The 26,102-nt window shown below is 43.2% G+C and overlaps 1 protein-coding gene across 1 annotated transcript; it reads right to left on the bottom strand.

Annotated features, from left to right (window-relative positions):
* Nucleotides 1-2,400: 2,400 nt before the first annotated feature.
* On the bottom strand, nt 2,401-24,659 carry fam120c (family with sequence similarity 120 member C). Its single transcript, XM_070910169.1, has 17 exons — nt 23,727-24,659; nt 21,119-21,365; nt 20,893-20,975; nt 19,138-19,266; nt 17,423-17,525; nt 17,247-17,320; nt 16,611-16,885; nt 14,039-14,201; nt 13,824-13,907; nt 13,461-13,632; nt 11,563-11,812; nt 10,244-10,358; nt 9,601-9,810; nt 8,828-9,068; nt 7,984-8,119; nt 6,378-6,441; nt 2,401-6,191 (listed from the first exon to the last, which is right to left on the bottom strand). The coding sequence occupies exons 1-17, from the start codon at nt 24,243-24,245 to the stop codon at nt 5,934-5,936; spliced, it is 3,123 nt and encodes a 1,040-aa protein (XP_070766270.1). The 5' UTR covers nt 24,246-24,659; the 3' UTR covers nt 2,401-5,933.
* Nucleotides 24,660-26,102: the final 1,443 nt, after the last annotated feature.

Genomic DNA, 26,102 nt, shown 5'->3' with positions numbered 1-26,102 from the left:
AAAAAAAAAAAAAAGGCTTTCTTTTTCTCATCTTTCCACAAACAGTCTGGTGCTTCCATAATGCTAACAATGATGACAAATTATACCAACCATAATTATAACAGCAATAATGATGATGATAATATTTCTATAACAATAATATTATGGATAGATTTTAACCCTTTTCGCTGCACAGGTAGTTTTGGGCGGCCCTGGGTGCTGAAGTACATGCATCGGTACACTTGTGGCTGAGGGCATGATTGACCAACGTGACAAGAAATGGCCCACAATGATCAACTTGAGCCCTTTACTGGAACTCAGCAATGGGGGAGGAAGGGGATTATACTGGAGCTTGGGGGGGGCTTTTGAGGGGGGGAGTGGCAGTGTAGAGAGAGACAGACAGAATAGGGACCTTTATTCAAACTGGACAAAATGCTGTGAGAACCCTGCAAGTAGATCAGATCAGGTACAACACAACTGATGATTCCTTTCCACATTCTGTATGACAGACATTAATACTGTTTGACGTCCACAACACTACATAGTACATTTCTATTCTGGGACTTTTGGTTCTCTTTACATTGTCGAGCTCTTCAGAGACGCCCCCATTTGCGTAGGCACTGAGGCAGGATGCTCTTATCATTTCGTCAGTCAGAGGGTGAATTTTTCCTCGCGACACTTCAGCTGAGATTCTTTGCCGTTATGCCTTCCTCTTGCCTTGGACAAGAAACTGGAAAGTAATCAGAATTTAATTTCTATGGATTGTAATTTGTTGAAGTTTTTTTTAGGGCTGCAACGATTATTTTCATTACCGATTAATCTATACACTATTTTCTCAATTAACCGATTAATAGTTTGGTCTATAAAAGGTCAAAAAATAACGAAAAGAAGCCCAAGGTGACACCTTCAGATCGCTTGTTGTGTCTATGAAACGGTTTATTGTCACATAAGACAAAGATGTCAGGGTTGCAATTAACGATTCTTTTCATTATCGATTAATCTGCAGATTACTTTGCCTCCAAAATGTCAGAAAGCAGAGAAAAATGCCCATCATAATTTCTTAAAGCCCAGGGTGATGGATTAAAAATGCTTGTTTTATTCAACCAACAGTCCAAAACCCAAATATATTCTGGTAACTATCATATACGGCAAAGGAAGGCATAGAATTCTCACATTTCAGACGCTGGAACCAGCTAATGTTTGTAATTTTGCATGAAAAATGATTGAAACAATCATAAAAATTGTCGACTAATCATTGCAGCTCTTAAAGAAATGCAGCTTGTTTCTGTAATCAATTCATATATTTTTACATATGTCTTCACCACACAGGTCAACTATTTCTTGACTGCACTCCACATTCTATATGACATCTATATTGGGAGGCCAACTAATCGCAGAGTTGAGTTTTGAGGAAAATTCAGCCACTCACAACAGCCTCCATGCCCACACATGAAGAGACTCAGCATCGTAATAAGTTGCTCTTTCAATCTGAGTCTGGGAACTTAAAGGCAAGTTTGAGAGAGCACAACAATTACATGTAAGAAAAATGCAAAAGAGGGCGCCAAAACCCCAGCATGACTGAAATCATGTTTGTCAGGTGTCGTTCCTTCCTGTGTATTAGTGTAGATCTGACGTCGGCGGTGGTTCACACGGCCTGAATTCAGTCAATGAAGAAGTTACAACTGAGCGGGAGCGAGCAACCGGAGCGGTGAATTTACCCATAATACCTACACACTTGGTCACATGTCTAAACCCGCCTACTCGCTCACTCACTCACTGTCCACACAAACACACTTCTTTCCTTCTTCCCTGTCTGTCTGCGTCTCCACGACAACCACAGTGTAAAAACACCGTTACCTCACAGACTTGTCAGATAAATCACACGTGCTGTAATGTCATTATATATATAATCATACTCAGAAAACTTGTTACTCGGGGGCAAACCATCGACGTCGGGGGGTGGGGTAAAGGGGCCTATGGGGGCTTTATAGGGGGATGCTAGGTGTACTTTGGTTCTCAGGTGTTTACAAGAGATGTTTCGCTGCTTTGTGCAAGGGCGCAGAGTTCAGCTTAGATTAATAATGAGTCGACCACAAAATTGTTATCAGGGATATTATGAGAATCATAATACATAGTGCAGACGACGATTTTCAATTCGAAAAACGGGCAATATTTACTTACGTACATAATAAACGGTGGTCTAAAGATGCCATATAAAATACAGGTAAGGAAAATCGCAATCATTACAGTTCAAATCTCTAGGTTGGCTAAGCGTATTTCAGTACTAACTGAAGCAATGGTAGAAGGATTAGATTAGAAGATGTAATAACATTAAAAATAGTAAGAAAAACACATTTGCACAATTGAATAAAACCGTTTTGATTTTTTTTTTCTGATTTTTTTTTCCAGACTCTGGCTAGATACATACAGAAACTGATTATCAACGTTAATATAACCTTTACTGTTAGTTGGGTTGATTAAGGGGCGGGCAGCCCAAAGAGAAAAGAGAAAAAAAAACGGCCAATAGAAACGGTCCTAAGGGCTGAAGGAGAGGCAGAGAGGGAGGTGGTAAGAGTGAAAGAGAGAAGTGAAATAAAGGAGGAGGGGGGGAGGGGGTGTTAACCTGTGTGTGAAACATCTGAGTGTATTTTGTGTGTAACTGCTTTTAATTAGAATCAGTGGGCATGATGTGTGTGTGAGTGGATGCATGTACTCTATGAGGAAGACTGGAGGGCAGAGAAAAGAAGTGAATGAACAGTTTTTTTTGGGGGGGGGGGCAGTGTAGAGCGGAGGGGGAGGTGAGAAAAAGTGTCATAGCAGGGGGGGGGGCAGGGGGGTTAGGATAACAAGCATAAAAATCACTGATCAAATATCTATCGAACTAAAACAGACAAGGACAAGAGAGGGACACTACATCATGTATTGTGTTGACTTTTTTTTCCATACTAGCTACTGTGTAACTCAGGGTTTAACATCTATGTATCTGTGTGTGTGTGTGTGTGTGTCTGTGTTGATGTGTTGTGTGTATAATATGGTTGTTTGTGTGCCTGTACCCGACACCTCCAACATGTACTTTTAACCCGTCCATGCAAACTTGAAAATGTGGGATTTTGAAGAGTCAGTAGAATGTGTTACCAAAATGATCTCTGATGAACTGACGACCACTCCACTGGGAACTGAAACTGCACAAAATCACTTCAGCACAAAAGCAGAGAGAATGCTGCTGGTAACAAATGCAACTGATCACCTGTCTGTCATGTATGTGTGTGTGTATGTTTTGTTTGTATATATAAGTGTGTGTGTGTGTGTGTGTTTGTAACTGTTATCTGGCGAGCGAATCGAGAGAGGGCATCGTATACCAGATCACACTCTGGCTCGCCGCAGAAAAGCCATCTTCTAACAATGTACTGTTGCGATACACATATTTGTACTAATGTCAAAAGTTGAAAGCAGTTAAGTATATGACTCCTAGTAATTCTAGACTTAGTATTTCGGCCAGTGGAGCTATATTCTCTAGCCTAGTCTTGGTGTCTGTTTTACAGTCCTGTGTTAAGCCCGACGCTGTTACCTACTCTTTACCTATGAACACCTACAGCACTCGTATGCTTAATCCCTACCAATAACGGCTAACAAGTCCGAACCTCTGATTTCATTTGGTGTTGGTGTAAGAGACGGCGGCGCGGCCCAGCCCTGTGATGATGAGCGTAGGCCTACACTCACGGCTGGGACAACTGTCAGCATTTCACTGTAATGGTTGAGTTCATAACTGAGGGGATGTCTGACGCGACTACATTAACACTTACATATATAGTCAGGGTTTTTTCCTTCAAAATGGCATTTCATAAGAGCTTTTTCCATGTCAATTTTGTGGCACACGATAGAGCACAAGTCATCAACATAGTAAGAAAATAAGGTGCTTCTTGTTGACTTGCCTTGTTTTGTTTTTTACATAGTGAGCTCATTTCAACCTCTCTTAGTAAGTTTATAGAGATTACAACGTTCATGGCCAGCATCTCTCAGGCAGTTATCTGTCGGTCTTACTGCTTTTACATTTGCAGTTGTGCTACCAGAAATTGGTAAGTTGTATTTCCGTAGTCAGATGAAACCTACTATGGGGGACACATCTCATTCTCTACAAACATAAGTGCTCTAATAAAGAATTCATTATCTTAGAAGTCTCAGATTGTGAGCGGCACACTCGGGTCCGCCATGAGGCCTCTCTCTCTCTCCTGTCACGTGACATGTGATCCAACCCATAAAGCCTCTGCCGTGTTTGGCTGAGGTACTTCAGGGCAGGGAAGTGCTTCCTGCTGGTCTAAAGTGACACACCAGAGCTCTGCGGGGCAACAGCTCTTAGTGTTGGGCTATCGTCTTGACAACAGTTGCTCAATCACCACCAGAGGGTGGAGGGATCTTTGAGGCGTTGTTGCCACGCCCCTTTTATATCACAGGCTGCCTCAGTGGGCTAGCCTTTTTAAAATACACTTTGGAAATAACTTTTTAGAAATCTGAAATGATTCCTAGGAATCCGTGATGTGGAGGATCAGGAGTCCTTTCAGCTTCATTGCAAAGTTCTTGACTGAACGTGTAAGGCCAGTCTGAAGGGAACTCTGCCTGGCAGCAGTTACCCAAATCCTCACCATTCATTTCCATCTTTTGCTGGGCAGCATTATTCTTTTCTTTTTGGCCTTAAACTCCAGAAGGTGCCTCAGAGTTTTTCATTTCTTTATCACCTGGTAGAGGACTGTCCAGTGTGGTTTAACTTTTTTTTTTTTTTTTTAAAACAAAGTGCTTCTTTGTCTGAAACCACTCTGTTCACATTCTGACGTCTCTCGAATAGATCTCTACCTTTAAATGTAGTTCTACAAGTCATAATCATTTACTTATGCGTGGGGGACACCCCTCACAGACTGTCAATTCACCTGTATGGGGGCTTGTTCAAATTCACTATATTTAAATACAACATTAAGTGCTTCCGTTGGGATAATACAATCAAAGCTTTGGGAGAGGGGGACAAGGGGGATGGGAAGATAATATAATAATGCACTTTTTTTTTGGAGGAGCGGGGTAATATCTTGCATACTTTGGGGCTTAAGGTGCATAAATGCATGGGGTCTCTTAGCACAGCTAAGCACTAGGCTATGCTACATAGGTCAAAGTAAGATAGCACGCTAATACCATGGTGGTGCAGAGGTGCTCCTGTGATAGATAACAAATCAATCAATAAAGGGGGTCGTTGCTGGTTAGTATACTAACACTGTGTGTTTAGCAGTGCTGCTAGAGTTTGGGGGACGAGGGTCACTGCACAGAAGGATGGTACTTCACTTTGTTAAAATCTGTCCCACACGTCCAGAGTCAAACTCTCAACATCTCTCTGAACTCATGCAAGACAAAACTCACATGAGATGGCAACAAACCGACGTCAACACGCAACAACCGACCATGGCGACCAGGCCTAGATGCTGTAACCATGGAAACCACATCCATCCATCCATCTGTCACCGTAACCGCAAGCTTAACATCTGTGTGCAGAGATTCAAACAATGGGACCAATAAAAACACAAAATAAGAAATTGTACTGATACTGTACAGATACCCATACATAAGAGGGGGCTCGTTTAAGTGGTAGGGCGTAACGGGGGTGGGGCTTTAAGCTTATTTTACTCTTGAGTGCGGGAGGGAGGCATTTAGGATTTTTGAGGGGTGGGGCGCTAACAGACTCATGGAGAAAACCTCTCTTCATAAAACAATGTAAAACCACATGAGAAAACTAAAAAGGAAGTAACAGCTAACTGCTTTAGGCTATCACATGGAGCAGCAGAGGAGGAGGAGCCTCACTTCACCTCCTGCTCCATGTGATAATGTGCACAGCTAGCAGGCAGGGCTACAAAACAGGGAAAGGCAGTCGAACACAGAGAACTCTCTCAGAGCAGTGCATCCCGCGAAGGACGCCATCACTCCTCCTTCTGTAGTGCTCCGTCTGACGGGCAGTCGTCAAGGCAACAGGGGGCCTCCACTTCCACCCCCTCTGATTGGTTGTCTCTGCTGGCTAAGGCACACGGGATTGGCTGGGCCAGGGGGGCCAGCTCCAAGGGCTGGCCGATGGCGGAGGCTGCTGCGCTGCCGTTCAGCTGCTGAGTCGCAACCTCTGGCGTGGAGCCCGCCTCCTCTGAGGGCTTTGGGGGACTGCTGGATGGGGGGGGTGGCGACGTCTGGAGGAGGACAGTCAGACAGCATTTTAACACAACAGCGGGAGGAATGATGGCAGGTAGGAATGTGACAGACAGAGAGGGAATTTATAGCTGTGATGTTCCTTGGTGATCCTCATTCATGTAGGAAAATCTACCTCAAGACTAAAGAGCTTTGTGTAAAAGTTTGGTCTGATGTTCGTGTCCTACCTGTGTTCTGTTGGCAGGTGCCTTTTTCACTCCCCTTACTTTCGCTGGAATCTCTTTACCTCTCCTGTGATGAAGAAACAGAAAGACGTTCTGATGTGCAACACAACCAGTATTAATAGTCTGCTTTTGGGCTCGATCCCACCAGCGTTTAAGACCGATTTCACACAGAATTCGTTCATGGTAGCATAGTAAATCCATGTGGGCAGTTCACTTCAAGCTTAACTCTGGTGAACTTTGACAAGCAAATTCACGCTCTCAACCAACAGCAATCCCTCTTAACTTTGTGATCAACTATTCAAAAGTCAACTCCAAAAATGTACGTATCTATTATTTCAGCTAAAATAAAAATTGTTGAATGATTCTCAACTTCAAAAATGGATTTTTGTAACGTTGACTCAACCGCGAGGACAGAGAGCAACACCCGGGCACTGTAGAGTGCGAATACGTTAGAGTTATCCTGTAAGTCATCTTCAAAAAAGGCAAGCACTTGGGCACATTTTGGATTAACTAACATAATAATTAGCTTTGCAAGGCGAAGGTAAAGTATTTTTGCAAATACTTCATATGCCATCACCCAGAGCCTTATTGAAGCAGAGCGCTGAACTCTGGCACAGACAGATGAGACCGGCTGACCAACACAAACCGCAGCAGCACTTTGCAAAACTTCAACCAACTCTGAACAGGCAAAGAAAATAACTCGGTCCACAGTCTGCCTCATTTCAAAAGACCTGAGCCCGTATAGAGTTGTGGTTAACGATGGCTTTCCCCGGTAAAGTTGCACCAGAGTATTCTCCACTGTTGGAGACAAAACGCTTCCTTTCCACCTTAATCCAGAACACTGACCCTTTGCACTTTCATGACATTATTCTCATACAGGCAGAAGGCTGTAACGGCTAATGTATACAGCATCCGGTGGCTTCACATTCAGACTCCTTTCCTTTCCCCGCTCCGTTATCTTTATCCGAGTCTATTTGTGCGGGAGCACATTGCGCCTCTGAAGCGTGTAATTCACTTCTGAATGTATATTAATGCCTGTATTTACTGGCAGGTGACTTAAAACAAATTTAGCGATTAATTTAATTTGTATAGACATCTACACAGATAATCTAGTTTTCGTGTGAGGGAGGGAGTCAGCCGGTTAAACCTCTGTTCAGTCTGTGATCACTGTGTTTTAATGCAGCCAAATTCATGATATAGTTGTTCTTATTTACATGTCTGTTTCTGTTATCAGATAACGGAACAAGTATGAAATTTGATCTCAGCTCATAAATATTATGATGACCAGAAGTCATTACTAAGCCGCTGAGCTGCAGATTAAATAATTATTTAAGATCATGACATCGTCAAACAACATACACATTAAGACAGGGTAATGCTGTGATATCGGCTATATTGACACAAAATGAGTGAAGTTAGAAGCAACAGAAGGTTGTGAAGTACAGCCAGTGCAGCAGTGGACACTGAAACCACGACTGAGCTGGACGTTGTGCACATTCAGCATAAAATGACAGCATATGCAATGTTTTTACAAGCCTGGAAAGTTGGTGGTTTCACAGGCAAAAAATGTCATTAGCTATATTGATTAAAACATCATCATCTTACTCACCCTCTCCCTGCTCCCACTGACACCACCTGCATGTTGAACCCCCCTCTCCCACGGATTGGTTTGTTCCCAGCCCACTGGCCAACAACCATACCAGCTATCTCCAGTTTCCCTCCCTGAGGGGGGATGGACTGAATGCCTGAAGAAAGAAGAAAAGAAGAGACTACTGAGACTTTTCTTATTGTAGAGTCTCAAATAAGAAACTATAGCTGTAGTATGTACTATATACTATTCTTTTCAGTACTGTATACTTTTATTTTGGAACAAACTCCCAGAAAACATGAGATCTGCTCCAACTGTCTTTTAATTAAATTAGAGACTATTTATTCATATCTTGCACAGCACTGTAATATCTTTAAATACTATTTATGTATTTATATTGCATTGTATTACTTTAATATTTTGTCTTAATGCCTTTCATGCCTTTTGTAAAGCACTGTGAATTTCACTGATATTGAATGGTGCTAGACAAATAAATTGCCAATTAAACTTAAGAAAGAGACTAGAAGTTATTTTTTGTTTTCTGGGGTGTTCCTGGAGCTGTTTCATCACCATCCACAATTAGTTGTAAATTTTTCCGGCTGTCAGCAGTTCCTCCATTTCCTTTATGCATTGCATTGCATTGTAGGACAACAGTGTACATCAACAGCACACAAAAATCTATTGGGTTTTTTTAAGAATGCATACTGATTTGAGGATACTCCATTTTCTCACTTTTCCAATGTGGACACATACTCAAAAGCTGCTTAGAAGGGTGTGTAGTATGGAATTAGGACAAAGTGAAGAGAACATTTACATCCATTTAAATGCTTAAAAACCGCCAGGTAAAAAGAAAGCATCTCTGTACCTGGGAAGGCTCTGGGTCTGTGCTGGGCTGGGTGATGTGGATGATGTGGGTGATGATGAGGGGGCATGCTGCCCATGGGGCGAGGTGGGTAGAGTGGAGGCATGGGGTAAAAAGGGGGCATCATGGCAGGGGGGAGGAAGGCAGGAGGTGGAAGTGGAGGGGGAGGAGGAGGAGGGCGGGACAGGTTGATGCCCTCGAGGATTGCCTGACGCATCTTCTCGACCTTGGACACCAGCTCCTCCTGCAGAGCAGAAAGACAACTGTGACTGAGCCTTTCAGGTGCAAAGTCACTGATGTGAAAACACGCACAGCCGGGGGAATGTCTGAGCAGAGATATGAGATGTCCTGATCGGGGCTGATCCGGGCATATTTTAATGGACTGATATCGTCTAAAATAAACCCATTTCTTTACTGAACTTTACTGTGTTCTGTCCACCTCAGCCTGCTGGTGTTGCAGCGCTGCTCTCCTTAATGACAGCTGGGCTCTACAGAGTGTTTCTGCAGTCAGTGCTCCAACAGAGTGATTCCTCTTCTCTCTAGCAGATCAAGTATCGGATCGGACTGGGAACTGGCAGATACCCAATATTAGACTCGAATCAGGGACAAAAGAACTTGAACAGGACATCCCTACTGAGTTCCCTCAGCAACTAGGGGCTCTTGAACCAAAGCACTAAAATGCTTATAAATAAATTTAAATAACTTGTAACTGATACACACATCCGTCATATCATGCTGCCTTAGGATTACACACATAAACACACTCAGGTTCGTACCTGCCCCTCACACATGTCCAGCAGGGCGGCCCGGTCGCGAGCGGCCCGGGCCAGTTTGCTCTGGAACAGTTTGCCGTCAAAGAAGCCCCAGGGACAGCAGTGTTCCCATGGCAACGGCTGGCCGCACACATCATTGATGAACAGCGCTGTGTCAACTCCGGCCATAAAGAGAGAAGCCAGCTGCACGCCGCGGGCATCCACCTTCTCCACCTAACAGCAAACACACAAACGTAAGATGACGGCATTTTGAAACTGTAGGCAGAACGCAGAGACGAGTAGTAGAAATGCTCAAGTGCAGAAGAGTTGTGAATCATGAGGTCTTGAACACATGGTATGTGGGCACACAAATCACATCTTGTCTCAAGGGAGACACTTCCAAAATAATTTCGCTTGTAACACCAAAATCTCTTACATTAGTCTTAAAGGAGTGTAGTAAGATTAGTCAACCAGCAGCACACACTGAGTTTGAGGATGCATTAGTTTCGTGCAACTCAAAAATGCACTGCACAAAAGGACTTAATCAGGACCCAAAAACAAAAACAAGGAAACTAGAAATAAAATGAGAATTGTGTGCAGAAACATCTGTATTCTGTGAAAAAACCCTGATCAGTGATCATCCCAAAATGAGGGAGTGGGGTTTTACCTTGAGTTCCTGTAGCTGGTCGGGTTCGTAGAGCTGGCTGGAAACAGCCTGAGCCAGAAAGGCATCTAGCTCATGTCTCTGGAGGATCCTTCCCCCAGGCCACTGCATCATATACCTGAGAGAGAAGGAAAACAAAGCTCACTTTAGAACAGCAACACACTGATGCACTCTACACGCAGTAAAACATTACAAGGCTCTTAAATATAGGAATGACAGAATAGCTGCCACGCCAAGTAAAAAAAGGCAGAACACTAGCTAGCTCCAGGCTGTGCCTCTCGGGTATAGCTGGCTGTGTTAGCATTAGCAAGACTGATAAGTGCCAGCAGAAAAACAATGTTGTACATGAATGAGATTTATTCCTCTGCAGTGGCAGTAAACAACACATGAGCCTGCCGATAATGGCAATACTCAGAGATTAAAAAGATATTTAGGGCTGGCGGGCAGTAACGTTAACCGTGATAAACAGCAGGGCTATGACTATGTATGGACACTCCCCCACAGACACACAGCGGAGAGCCTCTCATAGTAGAGCCACTAGCTCTGATACAACAAAGGTACCCACACAGACTCTCTCAAAAGGGCCATAAATGTGCTTCTAGTAACTGTCAAAGCTCCACCAGACTCCCTGTCTGTCCAGCAGAGACACAGAGAGTCTGATAGTAGCTTCTCATGACCGGTTTACTCCGACTACCAGCTCTACGTCGCTGTCCGTGCTACACTGAGCGGTGGTCAGTCAGTCACCCCCATATCCCCTGACCTTCCACGTCACACACAACAAAGCCACGAGTGCACACCTCCTACAGTCGTTGCTCCCTCACTCCTCTGCTGCATTTTTTAAATATGCTGGGAGAGAGAGTTGTAGCGTTTTAGTGTTTGATGGTGTAGTTACCCTATAATGTTAGTGATTCCATCTGTTCTTTTCCTGCTGTGACAAGTCAAAATGTCTGCAGTGAAAAAAGTCAAGTAGATGAGATTAACACTTAAAACGAAGGCAAAGACAAAACTGTCTTGGAGGAATGTAGATCGACAAATCTGAAAAATCTTCACAAGAGAACATGAATCCAACCTGCTCTAAACCTCCACACCAGAATGCTGGTGGAACAATTAGCTGCCCAACAAATTCCTGTTCGACTAAGTGATTTATCGACTAATCACTTCAGCTGTAGTGCACAGTGAAAAGAACTGAGCACAAATGTTCAAATACACACACTTGACTCTCACTGAGGTGTTGCTCACACTGTATAAAGAGCAACACGCGCGCACACACACACCCACACACATTGAACTACAACCAGCAGTGGTGTAGAACACCGTCATACCTGAGCACGCAGCACATGAGCAGCAGATGCTGTGGGACCTGTGCTGGGTTGAGGAGGGCTGGGCAGTCAGAGCGTAGGCAAGCCAAGAAGGCCCTGGTTCTCCTGGAGCGGTCCTCACTGGCACGACCCAACCACAGCCGCCGCAGGTTGGGACAGGTCCACTCCCGGAAACACAGGGCCGGAACCAGCTCTGGAGTCAGGGCTGACTTGGCTTTACCGCTGCTCCACTCTTTGACAATCACAGGAGGAACTGTAACACAGAGGGAAGAGAAGTGTGTATAAAAATGCACAAGGTTTTGGTTTAAAGTAACTGATGCTATGTTGGTACTAACAATTCATTAGAGACAATGATACAGATGTTTCAGTGCGGGAGCAGGCTGGTATATTAATGTTGTGGTATTATTCTGATCACGTAGCAAACACACTCCTCCAACGCTGCTAACGGTGAGAGTGCAGGTTCAGTGACTCATCAAATGTATTTTATTGACAATAAACTGGACTGGGTAAAGAACACTAATGCCCTCTACAGGGGCTTAGTTATAAATTTTTGCTACTTTCTACTCTTGAATGGGAGCACCAGTACTGTACAATTTCCCCCCGGGGATCAATAAAGTAATTCTGATTCTGAAATATGGGCTGTTGTGAGAGAGACAGTCATGTAAGTAGTGATTTATTTCCGATAGTTGAGGAAACTTCTAGAGAACATTTCTCACAGCAGAAGATATTTTCACTTTTCAATTCAGGAAAAGTGTAACTGATACCAGTAAGCCCTGCAAATGGTACCTAAATGGAATGCAGCCATCATTAATGATCTATACACCCGTGTTTGGTAGGTCAAAATGTCCTCCGTGGGAAAAGCCTTCAGAGAAGCATCAAAGCTGCAAACTTTTTATAACAAGAGACCGCCTTCTTAACCACTTGTCTGACATGTCAGCAGATACAGAACCACTACAAATCCACTTCTCATTCGTGAAGAGAACAGAGGAAAAAGGATTTAGACATAAGCGACAGTCAACAAATGAGATTTTGACATGAGTCTCACGTTTTACCCATACAACTCACGTTTTAAAGCCTTTGTTCGTCTGTGAGGTGAAAACATCAGATTTCCACACAGTCAGAGAAAGTTAAAGTGTGTGTACTGGTCATAGTTCAGTTGTAAAATCCAAGCGCACCACGGAGCGTCTCTCCTGCCGGACTGCCGAACGCTCAGTCAACCTGGACGGCAGTAGAGCAGGTTGAACCAGCGTCTGGTTGAAAAGAAGTTGATCTACTTCACTGACAGTCAGCTCCTGAGCTGAGAGGAGTCGAGCTGCCCTCCGTTTCCATCACCCTTCTCTACTTCCATCACAGTTAGTTTTTGTGGTCATTTTGAGGCGACTTTCTTTGTAAAGTTTACAGCCTGCCACGCTGTTGCTGTGTGTACAATGACGCAGCTAAAAACAAAGCGCAATGATTCGACTCCGGGTCTTCTCGACACTTGAGTCATCGACTTTTAGGGGGCATAAATCATCGATGCAAGCTTTTGGTCAAGGACTTTCTTCAAGCACAAACAGATGCATTAGGTGGCCCAGTAAAACAGACAAGCTTTACTGGGGTAGAAAAACTAAGTTCCCAGGTAGACCCTCCTAACTTCTCACTGTGTTTTGGCATAAATGGTTTCTTTCATTTGTCTTTCTGAAAAGGCTGAAACATGTTACTAGCATTTTGCTAGCAGTTGTGCTAATATATGCTATATCTGCATGTGCAGCTGACAACCAGATAACATTATCATAGACTGCAGGGTAGCGCAACCAAAACAATCTCACAAAAAAACTGGGACTCCATAGGCTACATGTACCCTTGTCAATGAGCCTTCATCAGGTTACAACAATCAATAAAGTATAAATATAATTATATACCTTCCAAGGGAGCCCTCTTGCGGAGAGCGAGCCTCTCCAGGCGGCGGTGTGTTTCAGCCAGACTGAAGAGGACACCGTAGGCATACTGTCTGGCAGCACGGAACAGCAGAGAGGCAGGCGGCAGCTCAGAGTTACACTCATCCTCTATACACACTGGCATCTTCATCTCTCCCTGAGGGGTGCGGTGGGTAAAGGGAGAAGTAAAGACGAAGAGAGATTACGGGGAGGACCAGGAGCTCTGACGAGGTTGATATATTACCTCCATCGCTGATTTTATAACCCGTGTTTGACTAGACAAGGGGACTTGGGGGCCTTGCAAAGATAGTATACATGAATTGCATCTAAGTGAGGAAAACTGTTTACCTTGGTCAATATGTGGAAAATCTGGGGGTACATCAGTCCTCTTCGGTGTCTGTGCTCGGCTACACGAAGAACCTCAGCGCTGACCTAAAATGGAAACAACAAAAACAGTGGTTTGACATGGTGACAAAATGCTTTTCCACACCACCTAAAACTGTGCCGTGTTTATTTGGTTTGAAAATATGTTGGGGTTTGTTTAATCTCTCATGGACACACACCTGAGGCAGAGGGGGTGTGGTTATGTCCATGTGACTCCGCGTCGCCATAGACAACAGTGACGGAATGTTTGACCCACTCCCGTTGCCTTGGGAACCGTCTCCAGAGGCAGAGCCCCCTCTTCCAGCAGGATCCTCCCACCGAGAGGGCTTGTCCGTCAAATGGCTGAGAGAAAGGGTTTATGGGAGTGTTTAGTCGTCATGTGTACTTGTGTGTTTAACATAATGTCATAGCTTCTGCAGAGAAAGCACCTCCTCAAACACATTCTGAGCAGAAACAAGTTTGCGCTCGATGCTCACTTTGTTTCAATATTTGATATTGCAGCAAAAGGAGATTAGCAGCAATACGAGCCTCTCAGAAACTTAACACACTCTACAACAAGTCCAAGGTGCCCCCATTCAGACCTTTAAACCATATTTTGGAAGCCTGGTGGGTCAACAAAGCATGTGGTATATCCCCAGTAGATGGTGTTCCCTGCTGCTCCACCCTCCTCCTCCTCAGTACCTGTAATCCCTAAAATCTCTAAGCTGTAGCTGGGCTACTTTACACTGTAAGCTTGTTGACAAAAAGTCAGTCAGTCAACAAGTGAATGTGATATAGAGCTGCTATGGATGCACTGCATTGTGGAAAGGGCTCATCCGATATCAAACTGGCTTTAGGGCTGTCACGAAACAACGTTTTTTTGGCCCCAATCTGATACTTATATTCACCTAAATGTAGATTAAATAGTAACTGAAAAAATGTATGAACTTTTTATTTTTAGGACAAGTACCAAGTAGCTTGTGAAAAATAAGGTGTGCCAAATTTAGTCAGTTACACCTTATTTTTCACAAGCTACTTGCCCTAAAAATATAAAGTTCATAAGCTTGAATTATTAATATGATATTAATGAAAGTTTAACTGAAAGAATCTGACACGATCTGTTACAGAGAAGACGTATCACTCTGTTGAAGTTGTTGGAACTACAAACTCCTGTACGCTTGTACAGTAATGTTACAGAGTGGAGGCTCCTCCTTCACAAACACTCTTTGGCCGAGAGCTTGCAGAGAGCACTTTAACCAGACAGACAAGTTTAGTGTTGGCTTGCCATCAAGTCATGTCATAGAATTAATGAGTGACCGCTGATATTATCTGCCTCCGGCAACGTTTTAACAGGCGAAAGTGATGGTCTGCGTCGGCTACAAAAGAAACTGCTACCTGAATTTTTGCCCTTCATTTTCAAGATTTTCACTCGTGAACTGGCTGAAGTAAAGAAAGGACTACCTTCGATCAAGTTTATTTTAGCCGACACCGTTCCATTAAAATATGCCCATCATGACCTCTCTAACTGGCTTTATAAAGTTGGTGTTGATGTTTTAAGGTTGGCTGAACTCAAAATAAATGTAGGAACTGGCTACTGTTGACTTTGATTATTTAATATTGTTTCAAACAAAGAGACAGTGCCCAGTAGATGCAGGTTGCACAGCAACATTGCTGGCTTCAGTTCAGTAAAGTATAAGTAAGTATAATAAGTATAAAGTCAGAGTGTGCACACGCACACGAATGACAAGATGTTAAATTGGGACTCGTTTGATTCCTCCAGTGTTTCCTCAACTAAAAAATATATATTTAATTTTCTTGGTGCATAATAGATGGCAGTTAAGAGTTGGAATTATCACAAGACTACGGCTTTTCATTACTGATATATCCGCTGATTATATTCCCAATTAATCACTTAATGACTTAGTCCATAAAATGTCAGAATATTAGTCTAGGGTGATTTGTTTGGTCTGAACAACAGTCCAAAACGCCAAGATTCAGTCTTCAATCTACAATCATAGAAAATGAAGTAAACCAGCAAATATTTACATTTGAGAAGCTGGAACTAGATAATTTTGGCATTTTTCTTAAAAATTACAATTGGATAGATTGTCAAAATTGTTGCAGATTAATTCATTAATTTACTAATCGCGGCAGCTCTAAACAAGACGCACACTGAATCTCTTTCTCTCTGTGTGCCGTCTTTACATGAATGTATTGTTGTATTGTTTAGACAGAAATGTCACTTTTACGTGCTTTTTCAGACATGACACCAACATGTTAAATTTCCATCACATTTAAGTGACAGGATTCTTGCCTGATGGGACTCTTCTCTCATATTCCAGCTAGCTTTCTGTTGGAAACACAATAGGCCACAGCATTAAAGCCACAACAACATACTGTCGCATTCTACAAGACATTTGCTCAGAAGTCACTATTTCCCAGAATTACATAGGACTTAAGTAGTAGTACTTAAAATAAAGTGACTAAACAGCCAATCACTACAAATCTTTGAGTGCTTTTTAAAAATCAATTACCAACCTTTGAATCAGCACTTACTCCACTTTCTCCATTTTCCTTATGGCCATTACTGTTGTTAAGTGTAAGCTGCCAACATACCATGAAAGCTAAGCTCTCCTTGTGATTAGTAAAAACATGTGTTATGTAAAGTGCTTTGCTCCACCTAAAATGCCAAAATCCCTCTTTTCACTTAAGTATAATTAGGGAGCTAACAGTTCGCTAAACACGACTTAACTTTCTGTGTGTGTGTCTTACTTTGCGTTGCTGTCGTTGGGTTCATCTCCATCTGATGACGAGGAAGGAGACGGAGAGGGTCCAGACTGAGCGCTGGTGTGATGATTGGGTAATCGACTTCCCCCCTGAGTGGAATCATATGGAGCGGACCAATCAGAGAAGCCCATCTTGCTCGTCAGGGAATCGTTGCAGTCTTGGGACGGTGGCGGTGGGTTCTGGAACAGAGGGGTGGAGCCAGGTCCATACGGAGCATTTTGATAGGGTGGCTTTAAACCCGGAACCTGGGGGGGAGGGAACTGTGAGGGGAGGAGAGGGAAGAAGAAAGGAAAATGGATTGGAAAAGGAACATGAAGCACAGGAGCAGACAAGAGAGGAGAGGGAAGAGGAGAAGAGGTCTAAGGGACGGGGAACTAATACCGTTTCATGTCACATCAAACTAGAAGCATCTAATCAAGGCTGGTGGGAGGATTTGCAATGGAAAGGACGGCACCCTCCTCCCTTAGTTAGTTTTTTCCCCTTAAATGAGCACATGCCACAAAGGGATTTCAAAGAGAAAAAAAACTTAATCTACTCTCCTACATGTAGGTTCATGTAGAGCAGAGAACAAATTACACACACATCAAAGAGGACAAAGGACCACCAAGCTAAGGAATCTACCTGATTCTTTCCAGGCTGCATCGGTCCCATGTGGCCAGGTGGTCCCCCAAATGGATTGGGTCCATACCCAGGTACTGACAGAATAAATACATATTTAATAAGCCAAAAATGATTACATAAGTGTAGAATGGTGGTTCTGTTTTCTAAACGTGTGTCCTTAGCAGTTTACTACTCACAGATGAAAGAGGAGGGCCCCATGTTGGGCGAGCGAGGTTTGGAGGCAGCTGAGAAATACTCCACAGCTTTCTTGAATCGCTCCACCTTGTCCTCCATACGAGACTGGAAAGGAAGGAAACAAAGTAGGATGTTGACTACTTGACATGCTGGGATTATTACACATCAGTTGCTGAGTAATTGCCCTTCAGACCAAAGCGAGGACCTGGAAGAAACTCGTGTTGGCGTTGGTGTTAGTGTTCATTTGACCTCACGATGAATAACTTCAGGGTCGGTAGGGTTGGATTTAATAACTGGCTTCATTTTAGATGGCAATTTTATTATCGTCAACAGATCCACTGAAAAAACACCCACATTGTAAATACTTTATGACTTCTCTACTTTCTGTGGCTCTCAGAAACCCATTTGTTCCTATTGACATAAATCTTCTCTAAAAAATATACTTTCCTTATTCAAAAATAATTAGAGTTGGGCACTATAATTTATAAGAAAATGTCACTCAACCAGGAGTAAACGGGGAATTTGTTGGGAACTATTTTCAGCTGCAGATTAATACACAATTTGGTGTTTTAGTCTTTTCACTGTTGACAATAACAAAAATACAGAATTTCGGCTCATTTCACTCAGCTGCTGTAACTCAGTTGTTTAGTGGACTCACTGCACAGTATGCCTCAAATATTTCAAAGTGCAGCTCCACTTCACTTAACAAGAGAAAAAAAAACCAAGAGAAACGTAATACTTGACTCACAACAAAGGGGAGCTCCAAGTCCTTTGCTTAAACATTTATCTACAATACATAAAGTCACCGTAAAAGTGTTTGATCAAACAGCTTCCTGGTCATTTGAGAACACACAGGGGCCCATGCAACCAGCTTTGCAGGTATGTGCACCACACAGTACACCGCTAAAGCAGTGACTTATTTAGTTGATGTTGGCTCAACGATAAAGTAGAATTACTTCATCTTCATATTGGACAAAAAAAAAAAAAAAAGAACGATATTCAGTTTACTCTCATATATGACAAAGAAAAGCATCAAACCCTCACATCTGAGGAGCTGGAACTTCTGAACTTTATCATTCATTAATTTATAAAAAAAATTGTCGATTAATTCATTAAACTGTTTCATCAAGTTCAATTTTAGCCATTACAGCTACTGCTGTTTTAGCTCAGCCACCACATGAGGCAAACAGGTCTTTTCCTCAGAGCAAGAGGACAAATGAAATGGGACAACTGGGTCAATGAATGTCACAGAGCTGTGACAAGACATATAGTATATAAATAGACTCGACAGGGATGAGGATGCAGATTTGATCAAACGCTACTGAACTCCATTGCAAAGGCACTTAACATGACTGGAGACCAAATTTACACTTTTACAAATTTGTCTTCTGTGTGTCATCGACACTATAAACATTAACAGAACTTCTTCTGATGAACTGAAACTAGAGGATCCTGTCAAGCATAAGGACATATAAAGGGTGGTGTAATTCTATGGTTTAGCACTGATGTGTGAGGAAGTGCAGATGCTGACTCAGGTCTTGCGTCAACAGCAATGACCTTTTTAACCATCAACAACAGTGTACTATGTATGGTCAAACGAATGTTCATGATCCCGTGTCCCATACATCTTTTCACATTTTGATGGAACATGTAAATCTGACAAACGCTAATAATCAATAATAACCACTGGAGAAGGGGCAGCGTACACGTGACCTACCTGTGACTGTTTGAAGACATCTCTGGCAATGGCGTCGAGGTTTCCCAGGTCTTTGATGGAGGAGACGTACTCTGAGACGGCCTTGATCACCACCTCACAGGGCGGCAGCACCAACTGATGGGCTCGCACCTGAGACAGTACAAAGGTGTTAATCCACATACACCTGGTTGGGTGGGGAGTAACACTGTGAAAGAGTTGCATGAAAGATATTTATCAGTATTATTTATCGTTTTATTTAAAAAGAGTAAACAAAAACTTATTGTGCTGCTGTGTTACTGAATGGATCGATTAGACCTCGGTTATAAAAGCCGGACTGGAGGCCATCTAGTTTTGAAAAAGCATTAGGGCCGAGCCGACATACTGGGTCACTCAAATTACAAGTTGATGGGCTTTTACAGATTTTGGCATTGTTCCATTAACAAAGACGATGACGACCATTACAGCAGGCATCAGTGCTACATTTGGACTTATAACCAAATACGTTTACTTTCACCATTAAAATTAAACCTTCAAACAAGACAAGCTCATTTGAATTTTTAGAACATTGTTTAGGTCTCAGTAGTGAGTTCGACTTAACGTCACATGACCTGTTCTATCAAATTGCAGAATTCATGTAAGGCAACATACCAGCTACTAGAGGAGTTCTGGTGTCATTTGTAAGCAGTAACACACAAAAAGGTGTCCACATATATGAAAACAACAGACAAAGTAGAGACAAGGAAGGGCGTTTTCTCCACACAGCCCATCATTTTCATATAACACACCACCTCTCAACTCTGTTATCACACTTAGATTCGTCTTTGTCAATTTTTGCACAGAGTGAATGCCTTTGCATGCACACTATTACCCTGGTTAAGATCGGGCTTTTGGAGTATCCTGGTTATGTTTTGCGCATGTAAATAGCTTATCCCGGTTTTGATGAACCTGAATCTGCTACCTGGAGTACTCCCGATAGAAACCAGGATACTGTGGCATGTAAACGGCTTATCCTGGTTTCTGAAAGTGTTTGTTGGTACAGAACGTCGTGGCTGAAATGATGAGAAATCAAGACACACCTGCAGACAGACAATCAGAGACCTGGATACTGTTACGATCATATATTCGGAGATATGAGTAACCAGGTTTTTCATGTGAACGCCATCTCCTGAATTTGATAAAAACAGGATAAGTCTCAAAGCCAGGACACTAGTAACCATGACAATTTGTCTGTTTCATGTTTGCAGACAAGTGTTTAGGAATTTATCAAATGTTCTGGAGACAAAAATATAAATTATTATTATTATAACTATTATTATCATTATCATCCCAGTGTGTGGTTGTCATTTTCTAATTATCTGGACATTATTTCTCCCTATAACTAAACTATCTTCTCTTCCTATGACTGATTCATTCATTCCAATCATTTCCATCAAGTTCATGATTTTAAAATGTCCACAATAAAAGTCAACAATGTTTCACAATAAAAGCCTTCTATTAATGGCATTCTGCCCCTAAACTACTGAAAGGATTTTATTGTCAAAGAGCAGCACTTTTAGCACCGTAAAGGGGACGCTCTTCTTTAAAAATGATAATATACTTATAAAACAGGGAAAATTAGAAATATAAGCATGTCCAAAGTGAAAGTTTCCATTTGAGGTAAATCAGGGCTCACGTCACTATTTGACCAATTACAGTATTACGTGATTATTAGAGCTAATGCTTTCTGACAGTAAGCTGTGGATGGCAGAGGACTTTGAACTTAGAAGTATACATTACCTTGAGAGAAGCTAGTGGGTGTTCTGGTCCCAGCAGACTCCAGTGGAAGGCAGCCAGGTCCTCATCAGGCAGAATATGATTTCCTGCAAGACAGAAACTCTTTCAAATGTTTGCTGTGATACAACTCTCACAAGTAGGGGTGTCTTTCAGTGAAAGAGCGGCAAAAAGAGGGATACGTGTTTGATTTGTGTGTGAAGGCTGTATGTGAGAGTCTGCTGCTTGTTACCCAGCAGAGCAGCGAAGCAGGGCAGGTGCTGTGTCTTGAGCCCGAGCTGCCTGGCGGCCTCAGACAGCAGGTACTGGTGTGTGGTCAGGTTCTTGCCGTTCCAGCTCAGTTTGAGTGCGTGCGAGGAGAAGTAGGCAGGTACGTTGCAGAGGGCAAACTCAGAATCCTGAGCAATCAGGCCAGCAAATCCAAAGTCCCTGTAGAGAGACAGCACTTCCTGGTGGTGGTCCTCCAAAGTCTGTACAACCTGTAGATGCAGAGTGGACAAAGTCTGCTGTGTCATAAAATCACAAACTCTGGATGGAGTTTGACACATGGCACCTCCTTAGCATCCTGCTAGGATTAACCTGGTTTTGCCATGTGTCAGATTTTGATTTTATTGTCATATTTCAAGTAAAAGCAGCACAGTAGTTTAGAGTTGCAGCCACTAGTCGATTTGTTTATCGACACAAAATTGATCTCCAACTATTTCGATCATCTTTTAGGTCGGTTTTAAGCAAAACTGCCAAACTTTCCCTAGTTCCGGCTTCTCCAATGGGAGGATTTGAAGCTTTTCTCTGTATCATATCATTGTAAACTGGGTATCTTTACATTTTGGACTGCTGGTTGGACAAAACAAGTAATGTGAAATCGTGATGGGCATTTTCACTATTTTCTGTTGTTTTATAGACCTATTGAAAAAATAAATGGCAGATCAATTGATAATGAAAATAATTATTAGTGGCAGCCCTACAGTTATAATTTCACAAAGAGCATGACACAACATCCCTAACAGAGTAAAAGATGGACTGGCATCTGTGAAACTGACCAGCTACCATGCTAGCAGTCATTGTAATATGCTCAATTCATGGTGACAATAGAGATCACAGTCGACCAGTGGTGCAGACACTTTACACTTTGTATATACAAGTTCCACGGCCCATGAAAATAATTATTAAACCCATTTGTGGAAAATGTGTGCTGCACCAATCAGTTCCAAATTACTGGTGGTGATGCAGATACCTGGACCTAGGGCAGTATAATTGCTCCAGAGCTCACTCATGCAGAACCCAATTGGTGGGTGATGCCAGAGAGAGAGAGCAGGAGAGCTTCACGATTATGCTAGAATTGTTATGTTAATCTATGTCAGTGTTAATCAGTGTGAAAACTAAATAATTACATAGTTACTTTATTAAAAATCTTATTTAATGAGCTGGTAATCAAATCTGTCTTCAGATTAATGCAATATGGGGTAGGGATGGCAAGACTGATTCTTTTTCTGAGACTTGTTAATATTTCTTGTGTCACTCACCAATAATAAAACGGAAACTATTAACCAATTTCAACAACCAGAATAATACATACAATCATTTCAAATAGACAGACTAGACGTGCAGTACATGTAAAGCTGAGTAGGACACCAAAGCCACAGCTGCACAGAGAGGAACAGCCGACTTTAGTAGCGGTGAAATTCAAGCAGAGGTGAGACACTTAAAGCTGCAGAAATAGGACTGTTTCTCAGAATACAGGTAGGATAAACAAGCAAGTACACATGGGAACCGTGAGTAATGATGCTGTACATGCACGAGGAGCATCCGAATGTGTTGTACTGTGATGTGGGTGGGCTTTTTCTATTCCAACAAGTATCCTCTCATACACTATGGGATTGCGTTTTTTAATACTAGCATGCAAGCAAATGGGAAAGTAGATCAAAGGCAAAGAGAGACTAGCTAGGTAAAGTTGACAGGAGGGAACCTCCAGAGGTTTAGCTGCATTTATAGCAGACTTTCAACATAAAATTATGAATCACATTTCCTTTTTCAAACACATCATGTGAAATTATTCTTTGCCCCATACTGAGATGATACAGTCTTTAGTTCACCTTACCATATTCTATATATCAGGCTACTAATAGTAGTAGTAGTAAGGTGGACATAGTACATCCACCTTACTACTACTATATTTTATATCAGAGCAAATACTATTGTGCCAAGTGGTCAGATGCACAAAAAATGTTTTTATTTAAATATTCTCAATCACCAACCAACCAGCTGAAATGCATATAATAAGCAATTGCAGATGTACCACTGTCAGGCAATGGGGGCCTATAAATAGTCTATCCACTCAGCAGTTGTTCAACAATGTAAGACAGGTTCATCGAGTTCATGTTATGTAATATATAGGCTAGACTAGGTCATGTTGTACAATACGTTTCTATCCCCTCTTGAAAAAGGATGCACAGACTGGCTCAGCAAGCAGCCGCTGCTTCATTTATCTAAAAAAAATCTGTTGCACTGGATACATTCCTCCTCCCAGTAGACCTCCCCAAATACATCCAGGAGGGCAGAGCAGGCCAGCTACAGGCTTCAGCTACAGACACAGATCTATGCTCTGCAAACAGCATAATGCCAGATCAGGTTAACATTAAACAACAAAATTCCAGATTGATTGATATCAGCAGTTATGACTGGTAGTTGCACTTGCTCACAAACTGGAAGGAGTTAAAACAGCGCTGCATGATGTAAGCTTCTAAATGGGCGTGCAACAAGAAAGGGCAAGTGTTAAATGAACGGAAAGCCAATACGGCCACAATAAAACAACTTCACACAGCCATGATCACATTGCTCACCCGCACTCGGAAGCGGAACATGGCGAGGCGGACGCAGTGGCTGAGGCAGGCCGGGGGCAGGAACCATGCCCGTGGAGGCGGGGTGGCCTTGCTGCCGACGTGGTTGACTATCAGCTGCGCCGTCTGTCGCTGGCCCTGAGCTCGCCGCGCCCACTCGGGCCAGCGCTCCTTCCCCAATGTGCCGTTGAAAACCACGACCAGCTCCAGGCCACCCTGGTACAGGCACGCCTGTGACAGGGCAGCCAGGTAGCCCAGCATGGCGTTCCACTCGCCCCCGCACACCCAGTCCGTCTGATAGCCGCCGTAGAGGCGCTGCAGGCCGGAGTCAGCGTCGATTAGGATCCTGGCAGGCGGGGGCGGGGGAGGCATGGGCCCGGGGTGATGTGGGTGGTGGTGGTGTGGGTGATGGTGGTGAGGGGGCTGGCGGGCCGCGGTACGGGCAAGCTTCAGGAGGTCCACCGGGACAGCGGCCCCGGGACACCGCTTCTCTAAATACTCTTGAAAACCCTGCACTCCCATGACGGTGTTGTTGAGCCTGTGTGTCTGGCCGGGAGCGGGCTCTGAATACGTTCTGTACGCCGTGTTTGTAATGTGATGTGAGGCGAGACTGTAGCTAGCTATGCACTTTAGGCAAGCTAACTGGTCTCCGATGTAGTGACTAACTGTAGTTTAGTTAAGCCTGCAAATCAACTTATCTGTCAGCCAGACTAGTGAAATGAGTCACCATGCACTGCTGTACAAGTGTGTCGGTTATCGTTACTTATTCCGAGATATCGAAATGGCAATTTCTCAGTTTTGGTCGTGGGTGCTCAGTTTAGTGTCCATCCCTGTGGATTTTTGGTTAGATGCCAGCAAGGCCAGTGTAGCTACCTACAACCAGAAAAAGTTCAACATAATTCCTGCTCCCATAATTTGGCTTTAACACAACCAGCTTCAGAAACGTAGTTGGCAGCAAATAACGGAAATGCAGCAAGGTGATGGATATTATAGAGAAATGCCTACAAAATAATTATCCTGCTGGTTTGTGCACATGAAACAGATGCAATACTGCGCATTAGTTAGCAACCCACAGGCTGGATGGCCAGTTCGCGGACATGATGTTAAACCGAGCAGCTTGCAAAATCGTTATTTCTATCTGACAGCTAAAATATTTGACATTTATTCAGCACTACCTCAGGCAAATTTCAGCACATGTGTAGCGGTAGCTTGTAGGCTCGCAGGTGTCAGAATATCAATTAAAACAAACTGTGTGCCTGGCTGACTGGCTAGCTGTACTAACATTTGCTAACTGTGTGGCTAGCTGTTAGCTGCTGGCAGGGTCCCCGGCGTGATTTGACGCGTCAACTCCCGAAGACAAGTCCGGGGCGGACACGACGCGGAATGAGATGGATGTTTGACGAAATAAAAGAAAAGTAACTAAAAGAAAATAAAAATAAAAGCCCGATGGTGCCTCCCTCGCTTTCTTCCACACTCACGGCTTCATGTTGCAGAGGGGAACATTACTTCCAAGCGACATCAGCCATCTTGCGACTTCCTCGCGGCCCAGTGGAGTGGGAGGGAAGGCGGAGGGAGTGGAGGGAGGAGGCGCGCCCGCGGGGACGCTGGGAAATGTAGTGTAATGACTGTATCACGTCCGACTTGGAAAGCTGTGGTGAGAAACAGACAGAAACTACAACTACCAGCATAAGGATACCGACGGTTGAACGAGGATAAAAAGCTGGAGAGTATAATTTCTCAAGTGGCCCACAAGTGATTCAAGTACAAACGCCGTTATTTGACCGTTGCACATCCTGTATGCTGATCTGCTAATATCTCCTCCTGCATATCAACATGTAACTCTAAAGATTCAGAATATAATGCTAGCTGACTGCAGTTGTGCTACTCCAATGCTAATGCTACGGTCTCTGCCTCATAGAAGTACATAACAAATACTTGCGTATTTACTTTAAATGGAAACCAGTGAATTTGAAAAACCAAACATGCTTAAGTCGTTACTTGTTACATGGCAAAATTATTGAGAGGTGTAACAGGTAGAATGGCGCTGTCCCGTTCACTTTAAATCAGTGTGTGTATGTCGCCTCCCTGTGGTTCAGTTCAGTGCTCTCGGAGGAAAAAGTGCTTTGGGAAAAAAAAAACTAGCTAACTAGGCCACCGGGCCCTCAAGGATGTCTGTTAAGAGTTGCTATGGTAACATGGAGCTAGCTTGAAGGACTGTAACTTCACTGTGCTCACATCTTTGTCTCCGCGTCCTCTCTGATAAAAAAAAACACACACACACACTGTGCTGATTAAGAATCCCTTTGTGGGCGAGTGAATGTGTGTGTGGATGCGAGAGAGAGTGTGTAACACAGAGAGAGAGAGAGAGAGAGAGTGTGT

Source organism: Enoplosus armatus, chromosome 8, assembly GCF_043641665.1.
Source record: "Enoplosus armatus isolate fEnoArm2 chromosome 8, fEnoArm2.hap1, whole genome shotgun sequence".
NCBI classification, from domain to species: domain Eukaryota; kingdom Metazoa; phylum Chordata; class Actinopteri; order Centrarchiformes; family Enoplosidae; genus Enoplosus; species Enoplosus armatus.
The sequence above is the reverse complement of the archived record's forward strand: the minus strand, read 5'-3'. Positions and strand labels throughout refer to the sequence as shown.